The sequence below is a fragment of the Nicotiana tabacum genome, chromosome 22 (assembly GCF_000715075.1).
Source record: "Nicotiana tabacum cultivar K326 chromosome 22, ASM71507v2, whole genome shotgun sequence".
NCBI classification, from domain to species: Eukaryota; Viridiplantae; Streptophyta; class Magnoliopsida; order Solanales; family Solanaceae; genus Nicotiana; species Nicotiana tabacum.
In genome coordinates this window covers 147,371,231-147,398,472 of record NC_134101.1, presented here as the reverse complement: position 1 = coordinate 147,398,472, position 27,242 = coordinate 147,371,231, and the positions used below count along the sequence as shown (strand labels likewise).

The 27,242-nt window shown below is 35.6% G+C and overlaps 2 protein-coding genes across 4 annotated transcripts; both read right to left on the bottom strand.

Moving 5' to 3' along the window:
* Window positions 1–13,514: 13,514 nt before the first annotated feature.
* LOC107771869 (beta-carotene isomerase D27, chloroplastic) lies at window positions 13,515–19,665 on the bottom strand. The gene is made up of 7 exons (XM_075243733.1): window positions 19,369–19,665; window positions 19,148–19,287; window positions 17,808–17,900; window positions 15,417–15,478; window positions 15,163–15,269; window positions 13,991–14,083; window positions 13,515–13,786 (listed from the first exon to the last, which is right to left on the bottom strand). The coding sequence occupies exons 1-7, from the start codon at window positions 19,619–19,621 to the stop codon at window positions 13,716–13,718; spliced, it is 819 nt and encodes a 272-aa protein (XP_075099834.1). The 5' UTR covers window positions 19,622–19,665; the 3' UTR covers window positions 13,515–13,715.
* Window positions 19,666–21,679: 2,014 nt separating this feature from the next.
* On the bottom strand, window positions 21,680–25,114 carry LOC107771868 (putative histone H2A variant 1). 3 transcript variants are annotated; one of them, XM_016591330.2, is made up of 3 exons: window positions 24,955–25,114; window positions 24,415–24,540; window positions 21,680–22,196 (listed from the first exon to the last, which is right to left on the bottom strand). In XM_016591330.2, exons 2-3 carry the CDS (start codon window positions 24,538–24,540, stop codon window positions 21,900–21,902), a joined length of 423 nt encoding a protein of 140 aa, XP_016446816.1. In that variant the 5' UTR covers window positions 24,955–25,114; the 3' UTR covers window positions 21,680–21,899. The 3 variants fall into 3 exon arrangements, with proteins under 3 accessions (XP_016446816.1, XP_016446814.1, XP_016446815.1); XM_016591328.2 differs by having other exon boundaries at window positions 24,415–24,548; window positions 24,955–25,112; XM_016591329.2 differs by having other exon boundaries at window positions 24,415–24,569; window positions 24,955–25,111.
* Between the last annotated feature and the right edge of the window lie 2,128 nt (window positions 25,115–27,242).

The following is a 27,242-nucleotide window of genomic DNA, read 5'->3' as shown; positions in this document are numbered from 1 at the left end:
CTAAAACAAAAGAAAGAAAAACTTACCAAAAAGGTTTGAAATCAAAAATGACCCAAATTCTGATTCAACTTCGAACCCTTGAGGCCGAACAAACTTTAATCAGGGTGTTCTCACATGAGAACACCTTGATTAAGGTCTATTAGACCTCAAACCCTTGTCAAGACTGGCCGGGTTCCCCAGGTGCATGTGTCCTAAGGTCTGGATTTCCAGATCTGATTTTTAAGGAGTTGTGGGTAGATTCGGACCAAACCAAGCTTGGTTTGGTCACGAGGAAGGTCAGGGGGTGTCTGGTATGAAGATGGGGTGGTTTGGCATAGATCCGGGTTCGACTCAAATCTTCAAATGAAGATTCGAGACGAACAAAAGTGATTCGAGGCTAGGGAGTAACAGATCCATGTTCAGGAGAGTGAGGGGGTCTTAGGGTGTTCGGGAGGTGGCCACCGGCGTTCATGCCACCGGGTTTTGGTGGAAGGGAAACTAGGGCGGCGTTAGGGTTTGGGGGTTTCAGGGTTCGGGGAAGGAGATGACTGAAGGGGGGTTCGGATAGGGGGTGCGGGGTAAAGGGGCTGAGTTTATATATGGGGAGGTTGATTGGATCTGAGCCGTTAGATCAGATGATCTCAACGGCTTGGATCTGATGCTGAGAAATGAGACGGGGTCGTTTGGTAGTTAAACGGGGTCGTTTGGTTTAAGTGAGGGGTTGGATCGGATTGGTTCCTGGGTCGGGTTTTGAAGCGGGTTACTGATAGAGGTCCTGAGCCGTTGGATCGAGAGTTTGAACGGCCCAGATTGATTTGCCTGAAACGGCGTCGTTTCAGAAGAGGCCTGGGCAGCCGGACTTGGACTGGGTCTGAGTGCTGGTTGGGCCTATTATTTTTGTTTAATTTCTTTTGGCCCAAACCAATTTCTTTCACTTTTTGTTTTCTAATTTCACTTTTCTTTTAAAACAAAAACAAAAACAAAAATAAAAATAACAAATAATAAAATAACGAAATTAAAACTAAGCAACAATGCAACATTTTAACACAATTATCACAAAAATATTTAAGTAAGTTAGCTAAAAGCCTAGAACGGACGATGCACACATATATATATTTTTTTGAATTTTCTTTTACCGACACATAGTTTTGTATTTTTGTTTGATAGTGACTGGATGCAAAATGGGCAGACACACAAATGACCAACAACATATGTTACGGAAAGATCGAAAAATTGTGCAGCGAAGCCATTTGTCACTATTTTTTATTTTCTTTTGGAGCGATCGTCCGTGAAGCAAAAATCACGTGCTTACACCCGCGCTCACTGGGGGTGTGCAAAGTCTTAAAGGGGCCCCTTACGGCCCAAGTGCAATATCAAGTCATCTCGTGGCATCATCACTAGGTTCTCGGCCTCATATCGACAAGCCACCTCGTGGCGTACAAATCTCAGGCCATCGGCCTCATAATCATAATCAGTGTTTCCTCACAACATAGGCCCTCGGCCTTACTCATTAAGAATCTCACAAGCCACTCGGGCAACAGTAAAACATGATGCTCAGCCCAAAATATTATTTAAAAAATTAATTAGGTGTTAAAATAGAGTAAACATGGCAGAGTTATGAAAACAGTAGAATATAGCATGACTGAGTTCAAGTATAAAGTCAAAAATAGTGAGGAAATATCAGTAAAAATCCCCTAAGGGTTCAAATAGTTGGCACGAGGCCCAAATATTGCATTCAGCCCAAAACATGATGATAATAAATAGTTTTCAATCAAATACGTTGTAGAACAATCATTCAAGATGGACTAAGTCACAATCCCCAACGGTGCACGACCCCACGCTCGTATCTAGCGTGTGTGTCACCTCAATATAGCACAACGATGTGCAATCCGGGGTTTTATACCCTCAGGACAACATTTACAATCATTACTCATCTCGATCCGGTCCAAACTCAGGCCCGCAATGCCTTTGCTCCTCGAATCCGACTCAACTCGCGTCGAATCTATCCACATCGGAATCACGACGTCAAAATATGCTAAGGGAACGAGGCCCATGCGAAAATAATCAATTTACAATATAAATCTCGAAATTGTTCAAACCCGGCCCCCGGGCCCACACCTCGGAACACGACAAAAATTACATCAATAGAATCCCCATCCTCCCACAAGTCTATACATGTCAAGAACATTAAAATCGGACCTCAAATGGCCCCTCAAATTCCCATTCAAAGGTCTCTTAATCTCAAGCCCTAGTTACCGATTTTGCACTGATTTTTCCCAAAATTTCACCATTAATTAGGCCTTTAATCACATATAAACGAGTTATGAAGTCAAAATCTTACCTCCACAAGATTATCCTTTGATTACCTCTTCAATTAGCTCTCTAAAGCTTTCTCCCGAATGAAATATGGTGAAAATCCACTCAAAATCGCGAAGGGGACCTTTTATTTTTCTGACCCAGGCATTTTTGCACCTGCGGCCCTTTTACCGCTCCTGCTGTCCCACTTTTGCGGCTAATCCACCGCATCTGCGGTTTTTCACTTAACTGGCCATTTCCGCATCTGTGGTTAAAAATTCGCACCTGCGCTACCGCATGTGCGCCCTCTTCACCGCTTCTATGGTTCCTGAAGAACTTCATCTTGGTCGCATCTACGTCTATCTTCCGCTTCTGCGAGCATCGCACCTGCAGCCTTCCAACCGCAAGTGCGGTTATGACAGCAGCTAAAATGCCTCAGTTGTCCCAACTCAACTTCAAACCTTCCGCCAACCATCTGAAATTACCCCGAGGCCCCTAGGACCTTAACCAAAAGCACAAACTAGTCATATACTACTACCCAAACTTATGCCAATCTTCGAAACACCTCAAACAACATCGAATTCATCAAATCACATCGAATTCAAGCCTAAGGTTCCAAAATCTTCCGAATTCCGCTTTTGATCAAAAAGTCTACTAAACCACGTCCGAATGACCTGAAATTTTGCACACACATCCCAAATGATACAATGGACCTAATGCAACTTTCGGAATTCTATTCTGACCACTATGTCAAAATCTCACCTATCAACCGGAAAACGCCAAAATCCCAATTTCGCCAATTCAAGCCTAAACCTTCCACGGACCTCCAAAACACATTATGATCATGCTCCTAAATCCCAAATTACCTAACGGAGCTAACCAAATCGTAAAAATTCTGATCTGAGATCATATACTAACAAGTCACATCTTGGTCAAACCGTTCAAATTTTAAACTTCAAATTGAGGACTGTTCTTCCAAATTCATCCTTATTACCCTGAAAAACCAAAACCGACAATTCATATAAGTCATAATACATCACACGGGGCTAGTCGTGCCCGAGAACTGGCGAGCAAAGTGTAAAATCTCAAAATGACCGGCCGGGTCGTTACAGCTCCCAGCAGATTTCAGAGTTCACAAGGTAGCTGCTCGGCGTTCGCAGTCCTATGCTTCCCCCTTCCTATCTCGTTTCTTCTCTCTTTTCAGTGATTCTATAATAGTTGTGTAGACTTTTCAGACTTGTAGTATATTGGTAGACGCTCATGACTGGTGACACCCCGATGTCGGGTTGTGTTGGTTATATTTCCGCAAATTGTACTGTTTATTGCTTATTTTGGGATTTTATATGTTTAAGACTTAATACCTATTATTTTAATTGCTTAAAATGAAGTGGGAATGTGTCGGCTGGCCTTGTCTTCATGAGAGGCGCCATCATGGCCGGATCCGGATTTAGGATCGTAACAACGGTCCATACGTATTCATGTTGTATGAACGATGGTTCATTGATATAACATTTTCCCACTTACAATTGTACATTACGAGTTGTGGCCATATTGGTTCATGATAGTTATAAAAGGAATGAATGAGTTACAGAGTGGTTCGCTCGGGCCACTACGGCACCGGGTGCCAGCCACGCCTCCCCAGGTTTGGGACGTGATAAAGTGGTATTAGAGCAGTTCGTGTCCTAGGGAGTCTACAAAGTCGTTCCTAGTATAGTCTCACTTATGGGTGTGTTGCGAGCCACATTTATAATTGAGAAGCTATAGGGCATTTAGGAAATGTTAGCCTTCTTTTGTTTCCAGATCGTTCCATAGAGCTGAGTCGTAAGAAGTCAGTATGAAGTTGTCGCGAGATTTTGTATACACCAGAAGTGCAGGTATCACAGTAGAACTTTAAGGTGTAATGTGGACGAATGTTCTAAAGAGGGGAATGATGTTATACCCCGTAAATTTAATAACATTGACACCGATATATATATATATACTTGATATGGTATTTTGAGTGAAATATTTTTGAAAAATAGTTTGAAAAAAATATGATTTTATATAATTATTAATATTACTACTTTCGAATATATTTTAAATTATACTCATAATATGAGAAAGTTTATGAGATTTTCTTTATTGTTCTCACAAGAAAAGAAGGTTATCTTTTTACCATTTTAAGAATTAAGCGTACATAAATTTTACTCTTTATATGAGATTAGAAAATTATAAGTTGAGAAAATATATGTATTTTTACATGGATATCTTAAAGAAGTAATAGTGTATGTATTAATTTTATATGGTATCACATGACCATGTTAGTGAGATGTATAAAGTGTATTAAAAATAAGTAGAATTTTAAGTAATTTGAGACAATTCTTAATTATGCGGGTAACTGATTAATTATCGGATAACGGAACATTACCTAATTAACTAATAAGTTGGATAAAGATTTAAAATTTCTTCCCCACCCCAACGTGGCAGCACCCCAATTTACATTTGGTGGCCCTTAAGCTCTTACATATGTGTCACACTTAGAGAATTAGGTGAATTAGTGGTTTATTGGTAAAACCATACCAAAAAGGTAAAAGTATTATACAGTTAATGTGAAGAATTCATATCTGCTCTACAAAGCTTTGAAGATAAGAAAAAAAGAGTGAGGAAGTAGGAGGAGAGTTTCAGAAACGGTGAAAGTTTACTAAGTTGTTATTTTATTCTATCATTATGAAGCTAAATTCTTCAATCTAATATCTTATCTTTTCATATCTTGATAAGGTGCCTTGAATATTTCATTTCATAACTCTTGCTTTATGTAAGTATTTCAGTATCAACAAATTAGATTTACATTTAAATACTTAGTAACCAGAGGCAGAAGTAAAAGCCAAATATATATATGTATATATGTATAAGGAACAGTAAAATTAAAGAGAAGGTAGAAATAAAATGAAAAAGACTACAGCAAGTGATCGAAAAAAATATAAATTATGAGTAATAACAAACTCCCTTCCCCCACCACTCCAGGTTTCTTCTTAACAACTTTCCAAACAGTCACGTATTGTGAATAGTTGTTAATAAATATCTAATATTTAGTTATTTGAAAGGATGTTTTTTCCTGCTAATGTTGAACACTTTTTCTTTTGGTTTTTTTTGGTCAACAACAATAACAACGTGCTCAATATAAATTTATAAGTGGGGTCTGGAGAGGGTAGTTTGTGTGCAAACCTTATTCATACTTTATGCAGGTATAGAGACTGTTTCCAATAAATCCTCGACTCAGGCATGATGTCCTAGATTAGCAAGTTTAAGTAATATTCTAGACATTGTTTGCTTTATTGGGGTTTCAACATTTTACATTAATTAGGTGTATATTTATATTGAACTTGGTTTTAATTAGATAACATAAGATAACAAGCATTGTAATGTTCATTATCAAAAAAACAAACATTGTAATGTATAACAATTTATTTTTTATAAAAAGTTAATTCTTCAATAATTGAGAACAAGTTTATCTATAAAAAATATAGCAACTTATTTATTTTGCATATATTTGAAAGAACTAAGAAAAGATTAAAGACAAAATATGCACTAACTTTTTTTTAAATCGATTAAAATTAAAAATATGCTACTTAAAATGAAACAAAGAAAGCAATTTTTATATTGTTATTCTTCTCTACTACTCATGTTACCTTGTGACAATATTGCAGCAAAAGAACCTACTTAGCAATATTGGTATTAAATAAGCTTGAATGGAGCAGATATATAGGGGATTATATTATTGGCCACAGCTGAGATTGAGGTGCCATTGATTTATTAATTGGCTAATTGGGGAAGGTGTCCTTCGTGCTAGGTTGTGTAGTATTACCTATACTGCTAAGAGAGGATTAACACCTTATAATGGTCTCTTCATACCATGCACTTGTTGTCAAATGTCTAATATCTATTTGCTTCCAAAAGAAGAAAATGAGCCAGGAAGATTATTTCTTTTGGGTTTGATAATCTACTATTGGGGTTATAGAAATGAAATACTATAAAAGATGTTCACGCATAGTGTACCAACGTATCTGATTGTACTAAAGTACCTGGTTACTCTATAGAATACAGTTTACATGTAAGAATATCATACAGATTTTTTCCTACTCTAATTTTGCTGTCACGTGTTTGTCGCAATTAACGTGTGTTAGAAGAATTGTCAAGAGAATCGACTCAGGTATATTAAGGCTATCCCTTCTTTCTTTTTGGCATGATCTATACGATATAAAAGAAACAAGAAAATGCACAACTTCCATAAATAATTCTATTCATAAAAGTATTAGAGGTGCCGATGTTCTTGATTCCTCATATGTCTTATTATTCTATCGTCTGTTCATGGGTCTCAGAAAATATGTAACTTGATAAAGTTTATTTCGTGATATTAATCAGAGGCATAATGGTTTTATAATGTTCCGAGAGATTTTATTAACGTACTTCTCATGCATTGCATTCATTTACATGTGCATTTACCCATGACTCAGAAGGCGTTATACACGCGTATATATGTATATATATGTGTATGGAATATGGGAAAAGGTTATGGCGTTATATACGCACACCACCTGATCAGCTGGTATACGTTGATGATTTTGCCCACAGTGGCACTAGATGGCGTTATATACGCGTATATATGTAAATATATGTATATGGGATATGGGAAAAAGGTTACGGCGTTATATACGCACCACCACCTAATCAGCTGGTATACGTTGATAATTTTGCCCACAGTGATCGAGATGATATGATGGGATTCTCTCAAAGGCTTGATGATGTTATGAACACATGTACCTATGCACGACATGACATTCATACGCATATGCATGACGCTATATGTATTTCATGATTTACAGAGCTATCCAGACTTACAGGTTGAGTCATTTACTCCATGTTTCTTACATGTCCTTCATTAATGTTGATTTACTGTTATGTTTTAGTTTCGCCTTACATACTCGGTACATTATTCGTACTGACGTCCTTTTATTGGGGACGTTGCATTCATGCCTGCAGGTATAGACACTCAGTTTGACGAGCCCTCATGGTAGACAAGGTTAGCATTCAGCGAAGGATCGGTTAGACTCCACTTCATTTGGAGTGCAGCCGAGTCTATAAGTCATCGTGTCAGAGTTTTGCTACAAACCTATGGGTAGGCCGACACCCTATACCATTTTATGTCAAACAATCTTAGAGGCTTTGTAGACACAGGTTTATTATGTACAGTATGTCAGAGGCCTTGATGGCTCATACGTATTCATGTTTTATGAACAATGGTTCATTATAATATTTGCCCACTTATAATTGTACATTACAAGTTGTGGCCATATTGGCCCATGATAGTTATAAAAGGAATGAATGAGTTACAGAGTGGTTCGCTCGGGCCACTACGGCACCGGGTGCCAGCCACGCCTCCCCAGGTTTGGGGCGTGACACTATTCCACAAATAGAAAGTGCTAGGAAATACCTGAAGTTTGTGGAAGAATGTTTCCGTTCTGTAGATAAGTCTCTCGCTGGTACACTAATGGCTGAACTCACGACCATGAAGTTTGATGGGTCGTGTAGTATGCAAAACCATATCATCGAGATGACTAACATTGTAGCAAGACTTCAGACCTTTGGGATGAAAGTGGATAACTCCTTCTTAGTTCAATTTATTCTGACCTCGTTACCTCCTGAGTATAGACCCTTTCAAATTAACTATAACACTATTAAGGATAAGTGAAATGTTAGTGAATTGTCCAATATGCTTACTCAGGAGGAGTCAAAACTTAAGAAATAAGAGAGTTATTCAATTAACCTCATGGGTCAAGGAGCTGGTAAAAGACTTAAAGTGAAGGCCAACAAGTTCAAGAAGAAGAAAGCACCTACTAAAGCTCCATAGGATACAGAAGGAACATAAGGCAGATACGTGTCGTTTCTGTAACAAGGAAGGACACTATCAGAAAGATTGCCTGAAACGTAAAGCTTGGTTCGAAAAGAAAGATACAATTAGTGCTTTTGTATGTTTCGAATTAAATTTAATAGAAGTTCCTAATACTTGGTGGCTTGATTTTGGTGCAACTACTCATGTATCTACTACGTTGCAAGGATTCCTTATGATCTAATCTACAAATCCAAATAAGGATTTTTTGTTCATGGAAAATCATATCAAGGCTCCAATTGAAGCCATAGGGACTTATCGTTTGATCATGGAGACTGGGTGCCACCTTAATCTATTACAAACTCTTTATGTACCTTCAGTTTCTAGGAATTTGATTTCTCTTTCAAGACTTGATGTTTCTGGATTTGATTTAAAGTTTGGAAATGGATGTTTCAATTTATATAAGAATGTTATTTTTTATGGTTCTGATTTTCTTAGTGATGGTTTATATAAGTTGAAACTCAATATTGATTTTTCTGAATCCCTTCTTACTGTTCAACATAATGTTGGAATTAAACGTAGTTCACTAGATGAAAGTTTTGTTTACTTGTGGCATAGATGTTTGGGTCATATATCCAAAGAAAGGTTAGAAAGATTAGTAAAGAATGAGATTCTTCCGGATCTAAATTTTACTGATCTCACTATATGTTTGGATTGCATTAAGGGAAATCAACCAAGCATAGTAAGAAAGATGCCACAAGAAGCACCCAGCTTCTTGAAATTATACACACCGATATTTGTGAACCCTTTGGTGTTCCATCTTTTGGTGGAGAGAAATATTTTATTACTTTTATCGATGATTTTTTACGTCATGGATATATCTATTTGCTGAAAGAAAAATCTCAAGCAATAGATGCTCTCAAGGTGTTTGTTAATGAGGTTGAAAGGCAATTAGATAGAAAGGTGAAAATCATTAGGTCAGATAGAGGTGGTGAATATTATGGAAAATATAATGAATCGGGGCAATATCCTGGTCCATTTGCAAAGTTCCTCGAGGAACATGGCATATGTGCACATTATACTATGCCAGGAACACCTCAACAAAATGGTGTTGCAGAAAGGCGTAATCAAACACTTATGGATATGGTTAGGAGTATGATAAGTAATTCCTCATTACCCAAGTCATTTTGGATATATGCTCTTAAAACCGTTGTATATTTATTAATCAGGGTTCCTAGTAAGGTAGTTCCAAAGACCCCTTTTGAATTATGGATAGGAAGGAAACCTAGTTTAAGGCACCTGCATGTTTGGGGTTTCCCAACGAAAGCTAGAGTTTATAATTCACAAGAAAGGAAATTAGATTCTCAGACAGTAAATGGTTACTTTATTGGTTACCCAGAGAAATCTAAAGAGTATGTGTTTTTCTGTCCAAACCATAGATCGAGAATTGTTAAAACCAGTAATGCAAGACTCATTGATAATGGTGAAGTTAGTGGGAGTGTTGAAAAGCAAAGTGTGAAAATAAAAGAGGTGGGGGTCAATATACTATTACCCACGAATGTGCCTACTTCCACACAAATACCAAATATTGTTCCAGTTGTTGAAGAACACTTTGATAACACCGAGCAACATTTGGATGAAACACTTCGTGAAGAAACTAACTCACAAATATCTGACAAATAAACCACAAGAAATGCTATTAAGAAAATCTCAAAGAGTTAGAAAATCGGCTATTTCGGATGATTACGTGGTTTATTTGCAAGAGTCAAATTTTGACATTGGTCTTAATAAGGATCTGATTTCATTTTCACAAGCCATAGAAAGTAATGAGTCCGACAAATGGATTGATGCCATGAAGAAAGAGTTAAAATTCATGGAATACAATAATGTCTGGGATCTTGTTGAATTGCCAGAAAGTTCTAAAAGAATCAGGTGTAGATGGGTCTTTAAGACCAAACGCGATTCAAATGGCAATATTGAACTATACAAAGCCAGACTTGTTGCCAAGGATTATACTCAGAAAGGCTTGATTATAAAGAGACCTTTCCACTGGTCTCAAAGAAAGACTCGTTAAGAATTATTATGGCTTTGGTGGCTCATTATGATTTAGAGTTACATCAAATGGATGTGAAAACTGCCCTTCTTAATAGAGACCTCGAGGAGGAAGTTTATATAGATCAACTAGAGGGTTTCGAAACTAAAGGAAAATGTCAAATGGTATGTACACTGAAGAAGTCAATATATGAACTTAAACAAGCCTCACGAAAATGGTATATAAAGTTTAGTGATACCATAACATCTTTTGGATTTGTGAAAAATGCCATTAATCAGTGTATATACCAAAAGATCAGTGGGAGAAAGTTTATATTTTTATCCTATATGTTGATGATATTCTACTTCCTGCTAATGATTTAGGCATATTGCGTGAGACTAAAGATTTTCTCTCTAACAATTTTGAAATGAAAGATATGGGTAAGGCATCCTATGTGATAGGAATAGAAATATTCCGTGATAGATCATAAGGATTATTGGGATTGTCTCAGAAAGGCTATATCAAAAGAATTCTAGAGAGATTTAATATGAACAATTGTTCAGCAGGAATTGTTCCAATTCAAAAAGGGGACAAATTTAGTTTCATGCAATGCCCTAAGAATGATGTAGAACGAAAGGAAATAGATCAATTCCTTACTCTTCAATTGTTTGTAGTCTGATGTATGCTCAGACCTGCACAAGACCAGATATTAGTTTTGCGGTCGGAATGCTAGGAAGATATCAGAGTAACCCAGGAATTGATCACTGAAAAGCTGCAAAGAAAGTTTTGAGGTACCTGAAAGGGACGAAGGATTACATGCTCATGTATAGGAGATCCAAGCATTTGGAAGTTGTTGGATACCCGGATTCAGATTTTGCTAGATGTATTGACATTAGAAAATTCATGTTTGGTTATTTGTTCCAATTAGCTGAAGGAGCAATATCGTGGAAGAGTGCCAAAGAGTCTGTCATTGCTACATCCACGATGGAAGCAGAATTTGTGGCATGTTTTGAAATCACAATTCATGTATTATGACTGCGAAACTTTATTTCAGGACTTGGAGTTGTCGATACCATTACCAAGCCGCTGAAAATTTACTGTGATAATTCTGCAGCAGTATTCTTCTCCAAGAACGATAAGTACTCCAAAGGTGCCAAACATATGGAATTAAAGTACTTTACCGTCAAGGAGGAAGTTCAGAAACAAAGAGTGTCACTTGAGCATATTACAACTGATCTCATGATTGCAGATCTGTTAACGAAAAGTTTACAACCAAAGATATTTAAAGAACATGTACATAGAATGTGTTTTGGTTGTATTTATGATTGATGTATTTATGATGTTTTGACACTCTGAGCTCATTTATGTATTTCTGATATACATTAATGGTGTCCTGATTCTCATAATGGTGTGCACATTATTGTTTTGAGATATTACAGGATAAGTCTCAATGAGACATTATTGTGGACCATAATATTTTATAACTTATGGACCTGATACGATTAGTTGTTAATGTTGTAGCATATGGAAGGGAGTATGTAGACAAATTATATATAACCACCATAACTCACATTTAGTAGTTTATCGTGTTATGGTATTTATGATGGACATTATAGAAAAGATTTGTTTATGCACAATTAATGTTCCTATATTAAATATTAATATTATGTGATTATTGGGCCAAGTGAGAGAATGTAAGATTTTCTTACGTTAATTTATTGGTGGCCCACTAAGTTTAAGGCCCATAATTAATATTTAATTAATGATCAAATCTCATCCGTCGGATCGGTTACTTGATGGACGTATCGGATTAAATAAGAACCTCTATAAATTGGACCTCTCCCCACCCATTAGCGTAACCGTATTTTATTTCTTTCTTCCATCACTAAAGGCGGCGGTAACGTAAAGTTAGGGCAAGGGGCGAGAAACCAATTTTGAATTAACGCTTCCACTTCACGATAATAGCTTACGATTCATGTATGTTTTCTGTAACGATTTTGTGTAAGATTATCGTGTTCAAGATCCTGGTATGAATTAAGTTTATGTTTACAGATAGTTCCATGAATGGCGAAGTGGTAGATCTCACATCTCTAATATTTTATGGTGTTCTGATGTTTGCTGGATTTCATTCACATTTTGAGTTGACATAACTGAATAACTTTTTTCTTATATGTTAATGTGAAGAAGAAAAGTCATTACTGAATTCTCCAGTATTTTATTGCAACTTGATGCACCCAAGAGTCTGGGCTAGCAATCAATAAACTAGCTGATTTCTTTTTAACAGCCTAAGCTTCGGTGGACAAAGTTACTTGGTATTTGTGCATCGGGGGAAGGCTGGTACATCAATATTCAGTGTCAGTGATGCAGAAATGTGCTCTCTCGGTCGTTAGCTAATGAAGTTGGCAGACAACCTAGGTCCACCCTTGCTACCCCTCAACCCCTACAAAAGATTTTTTTCACTCTTTACCAAAACAAGAATTATTGCATTGCCCAATAGGCCTTAGCAGTAAGAATATGCAATACCTGTCTAAAGTCCATCAAAGGATTCATAAAACCACCTTTCAGTTTCAACTATATGCGCACAGAAGAAGATACCACATCAGATATCCAATCTTACTCGCCTTCTGGATCCTTCTAGTCAGGGGTGGGGGTGGGGGGGCTAGAAGCCCAGGAACGGGTTCGTAGTAGTTTTTGCTTAAACAGTGCATTTGTGTTAAAAAAAATCATTACATATGTACAAATTTTAAGTTTGCTCTGCCTCTGCTTCTAGTCTATTGCATTTTCATTCACTAATTGGCTTCTGTTGCCAGATTATACAAATCATAGCGTCTGCTTTATAATATGTTTGTTGGTGATCATCCAAAATTGTGAGGTTACACTTCAGACTATAACCTCAAGCTGGATGAGATGGAAGACAAAGTCTTTGAAAAAAATTACTTATTGGACCAACAACATCTAACTGTTAAAGGAAATTGCTGCAATCACACTTGTGCAACTTCAATATGTTGAAGCATTCTTTGGTTCTTCATTACCATATATGTTCATTTCTGATTGTCATACTGCTACTAAGAAATGGCAGCTCGAAATAATTTTGTGACAATGTAATTAGCCCTTATGACGTTTGTTTGGGTTCATATAAATATCTAGTCTAGTACTCTAGTTTATGTGGAGCAATAATCAGCACGGTTTGTTGGATATCTAAGTTTCTGAGCTTACAGTTTTCTTCTTCTTTTCCTAATATTCTTATGTTATAGTTTCCCCTGAGTACTCGATCTGTTTTCACTTGACCAGAAGTTGAAACATATAGCTGCAGTTTTCTTATTTCTTTAGATTTTGGTCTACTTTCTGAAGACAAATTCATACATGCAATCGAATAATTTCAAACAATATTCAGAAATTTATCTGGTAATACATGTATGTGTATGCTTATTGGTTCCTGTACGTTGACACCTCTTCCAGTTACCGATGTTTTCATATGCTACTCATTCTTTTAAGTATAACAGCTTTCAAATGAAAGTAAATTGAAAGGATATATGAACGGCGTTATGAAATCTCCTCATCTTTCCTTTTCACTTGACTGTTGCAATCCCTTTGGTGTTTATTGCTAAGTTTGCCTGCACGAATTTTGTAGCAAAAAACATAAGTAACATATCTGGCACACCCGCTATCCATGATATTTTTATTTGTTTTCCTGAAATGTCAGCTTGCGTTGGGTATAAATAAGAAAGTTCAGATAAGCTCTAGCTAAAGAGAAGAAGGGCATAGATTTGAATCTGTTAATAGAAATTTGCAACTATGGTAGTTGAAAAAGTAGTTACATAGTTTGTAGCATGGCTGCACAAATGCTGGATCTGTATCTGGTTGAGGAGGATCCTGCCCAAATATCATCTCACAGCTCATATCATCAAAGTCTGCAAATTAACCAAAGGTGTCAACATCTGTTATATGTAGAATTTGGCTCTTTTATTAGTGTAGGTCATGGAAAAATGATTGGATGTGGGGATGGGAAGTGCATCAACTATTACTTTCCTAAATTTGAAAAAGGAATCACTTAGCATTGTGAGACAAGTCCAATTAGTGGACAGACTATCAGGAAACAGTATCATTCAAAATTTTCTCCTCTTCTTCCTCCTCCCTCCTTTGCCTCGGTTGGATTCTTGTTGGCATAAACTACAACAACTATGCCTCAACTTCTAAGCACGTTGGAATCTATTATTGAATTCCCACTGTCCATGTCAATCCATCTAAGTCCGTTTGTGCGAGTTTGCACACATTGCTAGTCTCAAGCCCGAATATAGGAGGGCGGAGAAGAATCATAGTAGATTAACGGTTAATGTAAAACTAGTCAATTTATGATAACCCTCACGTTGGATTCTTGTTGACCTAAAAATTACAAATTATTGTCTGCTATTTGCTACAATTTTCAACAGCACTATGATGATACTTTTTCAGAATTGCACCTTTAGTGGCATCAAGGTGGGGCCTCCCATTGAAGTGATATGCAAAGTCTCCAAGTTCTAGTGCAGATACTATTACTTTTTCAATTGGTTAAGGTGGTTTAAACTTATTCTTAGAGGAGGCAAGAAGTCAATATTTTATTATGTGAACGGGAGTCTTGGAGTAATGATAAAGTTATTTCTGTATGATTTATAGGTCACGGGTTCAAGCAGTGGAATCTGCCAGACTGCCTACATCACACCCCTCGCGATATAGCCCTTCTTCGAACGCTACGTGAATGCGAGATACTTTGTGCATCGGGCTGCTCTTTTAGGGCAATGAATTATGTCTTATGCTTGCCTAAATGATCTAATATGATTATAGTATATTTACATCAACTATGGAAAATTATACCAAATGTTCTCAATATTCTTGATGAAGTAATGCTGTTGAACTTCTTGCAATACTTTAATATGGTGCATATTATACATGGGTATATAATGATTTGTTTTTAAAGAAAGTACAACTACGTGTTATCATTTGGTATACTTACTTGGCACCATGTTCACTGGCATTCCTAATGTATCCTTGATGAACAATTGAGAAGGCATCTTGCATAGGTTAGTGCACATCCCCACACAATTCGTTTCCTCCAGAAACCTACAAAGTATTTCATTTGTGAATAATGGAAAGAGGTTTGGGAATTACTATAGAATACTTATGTTTGTTGAAACAAATAGTGAATTCATATACCATCACCATAACAATAGACAATCTCAAAGAATGGACAGAGAAATAGATAAATACCTGCATTTTTTTATGTGGACCACTGTGTTTTCCTTTCTCCCTTTAAACTCTGACTCTTTCACCTTGAAGCATAAGAGAATGATTAAGAAATCTTGGTAATACATGAGCCAGAATTTGAAGTTTATGAGTTCTGAACTTGCTAATAAATTCATTGCTAGCGTTCATTTTAGTTATTGGGTTCGCAGAAGACTAAAAAAAACTTTGTCTCGCCTACACCAAGAAAAGGGCTGCAGATATAAGGTGTGTTTGATATGAAGAAAAATATTTTCCGGAAAATATTTTCCAATTTTTCCATATTTGGTTGGGTTAAATGTTTTTGAAAATATTTTCTTTATGAACTCATTTTCCTTCAATTGAAGGAAAATATTTTCCTTATCAAAAGAAGGGAAAATATTTTCCAAAACTCCTTCCCAACCTTCCCCACCCTCACCAACCCACTCTACCTCCTCTCTCCAAAAAAGGTTTTTTTGTTTTTCAAATTTCAGTTTTTCCGTTACCACCCACCCTACTACCCTTCTATCCCACCCCACCTCCAGCAAAAAAAATTAATTTTTTTACCTAATATTTTTTTTTTTTGCAATTTTAAATTTCTGTTTTTTCGTTTTTCTGCAATCACTTGCCCCCCCCCCCCCCCCCCGAAAAAAAATATTTTTAAATATATTTTTCAGTTTTAGTTATTTTATTTATCGGTTTAAAGATTCAAAAATTTACAAGTTCCAAAGTTATGAGTTCGGAGGTTTATGTGTTTGGAAGTTTACGGGTTTAGAAATTATAAAGTTTACGGGTTCGAATTTTCGCGGTTTCGAAAGTTTAACAGTTCAAAAATTTATGAAATTTGTGGGTTCGGAAGGTTATTGATTTGAAAGTTTATGCCTTCATGTTTATTATATCTAAATTATTTATAAATACTCTTGAAAAGTCATTTTCCTTAATTTGCGTACCATACACCGGAAAATGAATAAGACTACTACTTATTTTCCAAGAAAATATTTTCCACGGAAAATATTTTCCGTTATACCAAACACACCCATAGAGTGATGAAGGAAGAAGAGGAGATTGTTTCGCCTCTTATTCAGCGGGGTTATTAGATCAAATACATATTTAATAGATATTATTTATCGGGTAATTTATACATATTTAATACATTTCTTAAACAAATACAAGATTAAAGCAAAAGTTATTGAATTTGTTGAACCCGTACCTAATATTGTAACTCCGCCCGTGATGGTTACTTCCATTTGACTTGCACAGCATTGTGGCAAATAAGGGAGTACATAGGCCGGGTTGGTTCAAATTTTACAATTACCAAACCAAACCAATTGTATCGGGTTATTAAATCTAAAGACCAAACCAACCAATAAAACTCGGGTTTTCGGGTTTTTCGAGATTTTTTTTCCCGATAAAATTTTCGTAGAACAAAACATATAATGTATGCTCAAAATATTTCTTTAATCCTAGTAAGATACAACTATATAAAGTATTTTCCAAGAAAATAATACAAAATATGAGATGTGTCATGGCATTATCCTAAAATATTCAACAATAAAGACAATAAAATTATGTAATATAAATATTGCTAATTAAAAAGCCATAATAAAAATAAACATAATCTAAAAGTACTAAGTCATGTTAAAATAAATAGACTAATGAAGGAGTATTAATTACATGATTAAACGCTAAAGAAAAATAAAATAGGTTATGCATTTTTATCTAAATTATTGCAAAACAAAAAATAGATATTCAATACATTCTCATTCGTAATATTGAATTGAATATCTTTTGTTAGCATTAGTATTGATTTGATTTTGGTTGGGACTTTTGTTAGCATTATTTAATTTACTAATATTAATGGCTATAAAAATTATTGGAGCATTCAAAAGCTCTAAGTCCACCCTTGAAATAATACCTTACAAGATAAAATTATGAAAAATTTTAAGAAATATTTATAAATTACATCACAATAAGTATATTTATATATTAAATATATCTAAAATTTCTATATATGTAATATCGGATTGGTTTGATTTCGGTTTGACTTTCTTTAGTTAAAACCAAATCAAATCAATTATGGTCGGGTTTTTTTTCCAACACCAAACCATAGCCGGATTTTTTTTCTCGATTTGACTCGAATTATCGGATTAGTGTGATTTGTTGGTTTCCTTTGTACACCCCTAGTGGCAAACATATGTGCACGTGTGTTACTGTGAGCTTTTAAGGCCCTGTGGTTGTTTCATTTTTGTTCGTTGTTATTGCCATTGTTATCACTAGTTTAATAGTTATTCCATTCCATATGCACAATATTTAGTATTTATTTTCAATTTGTCACCTTCTAACAAGGTTCCTTTCACAAATAATTAATGTCTTGGAAATTAGGAATATTTCAGAGCGTACCTCACAGGGTCCCACTAGCCAAGCGAAGAAGACTGTGGTGAAAGCAGCGCAATACTCTCTTGCCCACTTAGATTGTGGTAGTACCATCTTCATCTGTTTAGCAATACCAACATTAATTTCCATGTTATTGCTTTAGTTTATATATATATATATCTATAGGAACAGCAGGTAATAAGTGAGATAATAATATAAAAATAAGACAAGTTACTGATACATGTTTAATAATGTAAAAATTCATTACGATCCACATATATATATATATATATATATATATATATATATTTTTTTTAATTTCGCTAGAAAAAAGCAAATGTATTAATGAAGTATAGTATTCAAGTAACAAGCTACAAGAATTTTCACGTTTTACTTCTCGATTATTTTTAAACATCACCAACATGTCATCCCGAGTCATGACTACCAATATTGTGTAAAGGCATAATAATTACCGATTTGTTGGATAGGAAAATATTTTAAGCAACTTGTTTTATGTGCTCTTTCTGTCTTTGTCCCATTACCTAATAATTTCTGTTTTTTTTAAAGAAAAATATAGACGGGCCATGGAGCAGTGGTTGCCTTTAAATAATACTCCTACGAAATAATAATAGCATTAAAAAGGGGGTTTTCCAGTTGGAAGTGCAATTGGGTGATAGAAGTTAATAACAAGAAAGGATCGATGATAAAACCAAAGTTATCAGATATGAAGCTGTACTTGGAAACGAGAAGCATCTAACTTTTGTCCTACTGCCTAAATATTAACGTGCATGTTATAAAATTGCAGGGATAATTTCATAGATGTTTACTCTAACATTCATTTTATTGCGCCAAAGTCACTAATCTGTTCGCTCAATTTTGCCTAAATATCACAGAAAGTCACTAAATAATTTTTATGTAACACAAAATTCACTATAACTTTGCTTATGTATCATATAAAATGTCTCTTTTATTTCCTCCTAATGACCTTCTATGATATTAGGCAAAAGTTGAGTATCGTTTTTGTTATAAAAAGTAATTTAATAACTTTTGTGGTATTTTTGTAAGGTGATTAATTTTTTCGTAACAAAAAATATAATTTAATAACTTTAGTACAATAAAGTGAGTTTAGTGTCCATTCATAAAACTGACTCAGAAATTACACTAAGAAATGATGATAATACGAACATGTTTAAAAAAAAAGATAAAAAAGTAAACACGTTAAAAATTGGATTTAAATTATATAGACGATAGTGTAGAAGAAAAGTTTATGATAGTGTAAAAGAAAGTTTTCATTAGTAGTGTAATATTAAAGGAGGAGTTGTTTTCAAAGGTGAATTAAGAAAGAAAAAAAAAAGACATGAACTTACCAGGGAAAGAATAGGCATAGGGAATGCCCTTTGAAGAGCATCAACAACAATATTTACTTGACGCCTTGAGTTAAAGTTGCTATACACCATCGTTGCAGCCTCCGCCAACCCTTCATATCCACTCTTATTGTTTCTTAATCCTATAAATTAATTTTAGAAAAAAAAACATTAAATAAGATAAATTAAAGGAGCTAGAGAGATCGACTAGTATCTTAATTTACCTGTGGTAGCTTGTATGCTTTGAGAGAGATGATTAATGGCGAGACGATCGAACCAATTATCTTTGTAAACATTTTTGGAACAACTGGTTGTGGTTGTTTCTGCATTATGATTTTGATTATTTGCTGGTAGCTTCGTTAATATGGAGCATAGTGGATATGGTATTTTTTTGTATTTATAAGTATTCATCTTATGTCTGTTTCTAATGGATGCTGTTGAAAAGCTACGGTAGGGTAGAACAAGATTTGCCTCCATGAGAAAGAGAGAGAGAGAGAGTGAGAAAAACGCTCCTTGTGATGAATAGCAACTTTAATTTGGATTAGTAGAGGAATATAAATGATACCACAAAATTAGGGGTACAAAGGAAACCGACAAACCGCACCAACCCGATAATCCGAGTCAAATCGAGAAAAAAACCTCATTATGGTTTGGTTTGGTTTGATTTGGTTTGGTGTTGGAATAAAAAACCCGACCATAATTGGGTTGAGTTGGTTTTAACTAAGAAAGTCAAACCGAAACCAAACCAACCCGACATTACATATATAAATTTTTTAGATATATTTAATATATAAATATACCTATTGTGATGTAATTTATAAATATTTCTTAGAAAATTTCATAATTTTATCTTTTAAGGTATTATTTCAAGGTTGGACTTAGAACTTTTGAATTCTCCAATAAGTTTTATAGCCATTAATATTAGTAAATTAAATAATGCTAACAAAAGCCCAAACCAAAATCAAATCAATACTAATGCTAACAAAAGACATTGAATTCAATATTACGAACGGGAATGTATTGAATATGTATTTTTTATTTTGCAATAATTTAGATAAAAATGCATAACATATTTTTATTTTTCTTTAGCATTTAGTCATATAATTAATACTCCCTTATTAGTCTATTTAATTTAGCATGACTTAGTATTTTTTGATTATGTTATTTTTATTATGGCTTTTTAATTAGCAATATTTACATTTCATAAGTTTATTGTCTTTATTGTTGAATATTTTAGGATAATGCCATGACACATCTCATATTTTATATTATGTTCTTGGAAAGTACTTTGTATAGTTGTATCTTACTAGGATCAAAGAAATATTTTGAGCATACGTTATATGTTTTGTTCTACGAAGATTTTACCGGGAAAAAATCCGAAAAATCCGAATAACCCGAGAAAAACCGAGATTGAAAAACCCGAGTTTTTTATTGGTTTGATTTGGTCTTTAAATTTATTAACCCGACACAATTTATTTGATTTGGTAATTGTAAAATCCGAACCAATCCGACCTATGTACACCCCTAATACAAATTGTGGGAGATAATGACCAATTTATAGTAAGTATTTAATTATGGGCGATCAGAGGTACATACAAACAAACAAAAGAGAATGTAAGAGTATATTAAGACATCCTCTAAATCTTGATACCTCAAGTGAACTAGAAATCTAGCTAGTATAAAGTTGCTTACATCATGCAACGATTGAATAAGTATATACTAGTATTTCTTTTCTTAAATTAGTAATTGTTATATTTATCATAAAAATTAGGTTTAGGTGCTTAGAATTTATTTAAACTTTTAAACATATTTAATTTTTCTAGGAAAAAGGAGATAAAAGAAAAGTAGGCAAGAAGATACCTCTGCACCCTTTCCTTCGAGAGAGCACTCCCTTCTTCTATTTATCTTTTTTCGTCTCTTTTTATCTTCAGTGGAAGACATCATATCATAAAATAGAATCCACATCTCTTGTGTCGACCGGTTCACTAATCAAGATTACTTAGCATAATTTCTGCCTCACCTGAAAATTGAAATACCATTCTATAATAATTTCTGGATCAACTTTTTCCTAAAGCTCTAATTACCCGTATATTCCACTCTCCCTCGTCATCGTATGTGATATACTTTTAATTTGTTCGAAAGATAATGTTGTTTTTATATATTTAAAAACAATTTAACTATTATGTTGATACTTCCAAATCAATTCAGCCTAAGTTTGGCATTTTGAGTGCTCTCAATTCGAATTTTCGCAATGCCCTATTGTACACCACTATTAAGCTTAATACAATTAAGTCGATCTCAAACTCAGACAAGTACAATATAATATAGTAACTTCAAAATCCACAAACATAGGCTCTGTGATAAAAGGATGCAGTTCAGCCGCCGAGACAAAATCACAAGTTCATGCTGTAATTTGATTCAAAAGAAGCCCTTTCCTAGACAAATGCAGGTACACCTTCTTTATGTTGTCACAAGATTGTAGATCTTCTAAACAAACCACTAAAATCACAAGCATTTACAACAGGTCCAACGACATACATACCAACAAACAACAAGATGATATAAATGTCAAATTAACATTTCCAGTGTCCTACATCCTACAAGTTGACTTGATCAAACATGACACTGAGAAGCTGAAAATGTTCCTAAATTGAATTACACAAGACTACTATTATCAAACCAGAGAACAGAACAAAAGACACTAACACAAACTGTCATTAAGTCAATAGACAACAAATTTAAAAGCGGGAACATTTCACTCCTTGGTGGTCTTGTTTATGAGTGATTTGTGAATGTGAGGGATAACACCACCACCAGCAATGGTCCCTTTAATAAGGGTGTCGAGTTCCTCATCTCCACGAATGGCAAGCTGCAAGTGCCTTGGTGTGATCCTCTTCACTTTGAGATCCTTGCTTGCATTACCAGCCAATTCAAGAACCTCTGCTGTCAGGTATTCCAGAATTGCAGCAGAGTAAACAGCTGCTGTCGCTCCTACCCTTCCGTGGGCTGAGGTTCTTGACTTGAGTTGTCGGTGAATTCTACCCACTGGAAACTATAATCCCCCAAACGTGTCAAAAAATCATATCAAGCAGTGTACAATATATCAAGGGAAAATTTATACTAATACCAACACCAACATTCATAAAGGACTTCTGTTCATTGTGCTAAATGCAGGGAAGATGAAAATGTCCTAGCTAGAAACTGATTTCACAAAGCCAAATATCAGTTTTGCAAATGGAATGTCACACGACTGTGAGAAATACTCTTCTATGATGCAGCCTTGATTAGATAGATATCTTAATGCTATTGTCAGAGTGTTCATTGTACAACATGAGTCGAAAGATGATGTTCATGCCAAAAGGTAAAGACAATTTGGACATATATCAAAAATGTAATTTACACATTTAAAAGTGTTATTTAGCCTTACACTGCCAAGGACAAGCAGACTGGATTTTTACAGATAACATCTATTTATTATCTTTGTCATACTTGTCCTTGTACTCTTGGCTATATAGTTTGGTAACATATACATATCCAGTTAATTCCTCAAATGGTCACTCAACTTAATGAAATTATCTAGTACAGTCAAACATATCTATAACAACCTCATTTGTTCCGAATATTTTTTGATGTTATAGCAAAATGTTGTTATAGAGAACATATATTATAACATATATTATAACATAACATAAAAATTGATTCCAGAAAAGCTTGGCTTTTATAGTGAAGTGTTGTTATATAAGGATGTTGTTATAGAGAGGTCTAACTGTAAATTCATTTTTTTCCCCAATAAATTCACTGAACGTTTACAAAGTAACATAGAAAACCACTTTAAAAATTACTTGAAATGATTTTGGATATAAACCCACTAACCGTACTTTTATCATTAATGTATAAAATAATTATAACTGACTATTTGTCCCTTACTGATTTCATTAGTATTGTTTAGCTGTTTTACTTTTTTTTATTTATTCTATTAACTTCAAAAGAAACAAAAAGAAAGTGTCATGAGTTCCAGAATATACATAAATATAAAATCCTGATTTTGATTGTCTTTGCTTGTCACTTAGATCAACTTCTGTTGAATTCAAAGACTTAAAGAGGAATTGGAATAATCAGTGGGAAGAAATAGAAACAGGAAGAAAAAAAGGAATAGAAAAGGCAATCCCAAAGGACTAGCAATCCCTAACCCATCTAATATTTGATAGATTAACTTTTCATGTTAATATTGTGTAAAGTCTAATTCATGTTGTTTTTTCCATTCAAGAGGGAAAATCTACCCTTCAATATTTTGAATAAGAATGTCAAGGAGCAACATATGGGAGATAATACAATCTGTAAGGAAAAAAAGGTTACATTTTCCCCAAATCAGAGATAATCTTTCAATTTCTATGAATCCTCAAAGAAGAAAAAAAGGATCCTAATTGTTATCTCTTGATGATTAGAACTAGATATCAATATTCAGAAAACTCACCAAAAAAAGGAACCCCACACCCACAGCTCATTCAGTTCTATGTTTCTTACCCATATTATTAATATTACCAGTATGCTTTAAACTATATTAACTTGACTATATTTTATCGTTATATTCGGATATATGGAATGATATTCTATTGGGTGGAAATCACAAAGATTCTACATTTTTGTTTAATAAGTGGGACCCTTGCTTTGTTATTTACTAATACTTTATTATATAGTAGAGACGGTAAATGATTTTATATCAAAAACCATTTTAAGTAACTTTTAAAGTGATTTTCTATCCATAATTTGAAAGATAAATATATGAAGTTGAGTGACATTATTGGGACCCAAAAAAAAAAGATATATTAATTTCGCCGAGTTGAATGTTCATTTGAGGAATTAACTCAACACATATCTATACATGAATAGACAACTAATAATCTTTCACTTGGCAAATTATATTCTCAAATCAAATTAGAATCAAAAGAAATTATACATATACAAGCATAATGAAACAGAACAAGCACTCTAATCTGCTAACATTAGCACTAGTTTCTGTACTACTAATACTACCATGCTGACAAATACTACTAGCTCTCATTTTCCTACTGTCCTTGGAGAATATATGAAGCAGTACTATCTTTAAGACAAATAAACTACATAAATAAACAGAACAAGCAACCACAGTATGAAAAGGCATACAAACTTTCAACCAGTTTTAACTTAATTTTGCACCTTCTATGAAACCCTTCAACAGAAAAACTCTAATACCCAAATCTTTTAATGTAAGAAGGTGAAAAAAATATTACCTGGAGACCAGCACGTGATGAACGAGAAACAGGCCTTTTCTTGTCTTTCTCTTTGTTGGCTGCTGCAGCTGCTGCCGCCGCTGTTGTCTTTCCTGCTAGCAGTCCTTTGCCTCCTTTCCCCGCCATCTTCAAATCTAAATTAATTGTCACATACACTAAAAAAGCAAGAAAGGAAAAACACAGTACTTTGTTTTTGTTTCTCAAATATTAAAAGGGGGTATAGAAGAACATAAGATTAAGAGAGAGAAAAAAGCTTCTCAAAATTCGTATCAACCGATAAATCCATAAGATGAAGTAAAATCTGATTTTTTTTTAACCCAGGAATTAAACAATTGAAGACAGATCTTTACTCCGAGTTAGCAAAGAGAAGGGTAATTTTGCTGAGTAGCAACAACAAAAAAAAGATTTACCGAAGATAAAGGATAAACGAGAAGAAAGACGAAGACAAAAAATTAGGGTTTCTAAGCCAGACCTCTTTCCCGAAAAGCAAACTACAACTGGGAAACAAATTACAGAGAGGAGAGAAAAAAACGAGCGCACCTTTGAACTTTCGGTCTAAGCAGAGAGAGAGATTTGAGAAGAAGATAAAGATACTAGTCAGATCTGTAATATTTCCTTTTACTGCAACAATTTATTGGAATTTTGGATTGTTGTGAAGTTTGCCGCCTACGTTTTCCTTTTGGGTGGGATCTGAAAATTTTGGACTCTTTTTAAAGGTTTCAAATTCTCGTAGCTCTACTAATTTACCCTCCTCTTTTACCCATCTTTGGGAGGAATACTCATGGCCCAACCCAAACCTTCTAGCCCAAGCCCGCATAGAGTCCAATTTCAGGGCCTGATATTAAAGTCTAGGCTCTGATACCAACTGTTACGCGGCGCCTTCCTGAGATTCCTTGGAAGGGCGACGTAAGGCTAAGCAACTGATGTCAGTGCAGTTGCTGTCCGCCAACTGAGGTCCCCTCCGTACGCTAGACTAGATTGTCAGTGCCGTACGGGAAAACCAATGTCAAGAGAAATTGAGAGAACAGGAATGAGAATTGAGAATGAAAGAAAGCTTGATTGCATTAATGAAAGCTATTACAGAAAGGAAATGCGGTGTCGAGGGGGGAGAGACACCAGTACAGAGAATTGGTTGCTTGCTAGAAAGTTTTGATTGTTTGGTCCCCCTTAATAATGCTTAAAAAAAATAATCCAAAGCTACAAGACTAGACTTGATTAAGCTAGAGAAACATAATGAAATTACATGGAATAAAACTACTCTATATTTACAATGAAAAAGACTTAGTTTGCTATAAGGCAGAAAACAGGGCCGTTGTCGGCAGCATAGTCTTTGGCATCAGGATCTGCGCGCGCGGCATTGTCTGCGCGAGCGGCGCTGTTGGCATCTGCCTGCGGTTGGGCGCTGGCGAGGGATATCGGTGGGGCGACAGAGGCACATGCGCACTTGTCACTTGGCGCGACCAAGACCACGGGGCCGTCCGTGGCGCTAGGCATTGGAAGGCTTGCTAGGACGCCACGGGGCGCGCCCAAGGGGTCATGGGGCACGGCTGGAAAACCGCCCATGACATTCTCCCCCACCTGAGTTGGCGACGTCCTCGGCGCCTTACTTGCAAGATAATCTTCAATTAGGCTCTTGTAGGCTTTGAGGTTTGTTCCCCTCTCCCAAGTGTTCTCCTCTGCATCACAGCCCTGCCATTTCACCAAGAACTCCTGGTGATCTTTCCTTGAGGCATGAATCACTCTATCATCAAGGATAGCTTCAACACGCCTTTTCCCGGTTGAATTGGGCCCTCGAATACTGGGTATTGTGAGCTGGCTCCTTGAAGGATCCTCTGTATCTTCCCGAAAAGGTTTCAGGAGGCTGACATGAAAAACAGGATGAATTTTCCACCAAGCTGGGGTATCCACCCGGTATGCAACTTTCCCAATACGCCTTTCAATGGACAAGGGTCCAATATATTTTTGCAATAGGCGAGGGTCATGGACCCCTGCAAATAAGTAACGTTTTGGAATTTTGACCATCACTTTGTCTCCTACTTGGTATTCAACAAAGCGACGATTCTGATCAGCATGCCTCTTCATCCGCTTTTGAGCCTTGACAAGATAGCTCCGCACTATCTCCAAATTTTGCTTCCACTCTTTAGAGAAGCTAGCAGCTCGAGGAGATTTAGACATATTTGGTGCATTGACGGTGTGTGGGAGTAGCGGTTGCTGTCCGGTAACAATTTCAAAAGCGCTTTTGTTTGTACTAGAGCTCTTTTGTGAATTGAAACACAGTTGAGCAGCATCCAGAAGCTTCACCCAATTCTTCTGCGATCCGGTTACAAAATGACGCAAATATTCCTCCAACATACCATTGAACCGCTCCGTCTGGCCATCAGATTGCGGATGAAAACTTGAGCTGTGATTCAGCTTCGACCCAAGACACTTAAAGAGTTGGGTCCAAAAGTTGTTAGTGAAGCGTGAGTCACGATCACTAACAATATCTTTGGGTAGGCCCCAATATTTGACGACATGAGAGAAGAAGAGTCGAGCTGTATCTTCTGCTGATATATATTGTGGGGCAGCAATAAAGGTAGCATATTTGGAAAACCGATCTACCACAACCAAGATAGTTGTTAGATCTCCGACCTTGGGCAATCCGGTGATGAAATCCAGGGAAACACTTTCCCAAGGTCTCTTTGGGACAGCTAGTGGTTCCAAGAGTCCCGCCTGTGTTAAGCGGTCTGACTTGTCCTTCTGGCATACTAGACAAGTCTTCACATACTGAGCAACGTCATCGGCCATTTGAGGCCAATAATATGCACGGCGAAGTAATGCCATGGTGC

Bases quoted from the DNA above. Each gene is read 5' to 3' on its own strand.
- LOC107771868 (XM_016591330.2), bottom strand. From the start codon at position 24,540: ATGGCGGGGAAAGGAGGCAAAGGACTGCTAGCAGGAAAGACAACAGCG. The intron at 22,197-24,414 runs GTAATATTTTTT...GGGGGATTATAG, and splicing joins CATCACGTGCTGGTCTCCAG to TTTCCAGTGGGTAGAATTCA.
- LOC107771869 (XM_075243733.1), bottom strand. From the start codon at position 19,621: ATGGAGGCAAATCTTGTTCTACCCTACCGTAGCTTTTCAACAGCATCC. The intron at 17,901-19,147 runs GTAAGTTCATGT...ATTGCTAAACAG, and splicing joins CTATGCCTATTCTTTCCCTG to ATGAAGATGGTACTACCACA. The intron at 15,479-17,807 runs GTACGCTCTGAA...TTATGCTTCAAG, and splicing joins GGCTAGTGGGACCCTGTGAG to GTGAAAGAGTCAGAGTTTAA.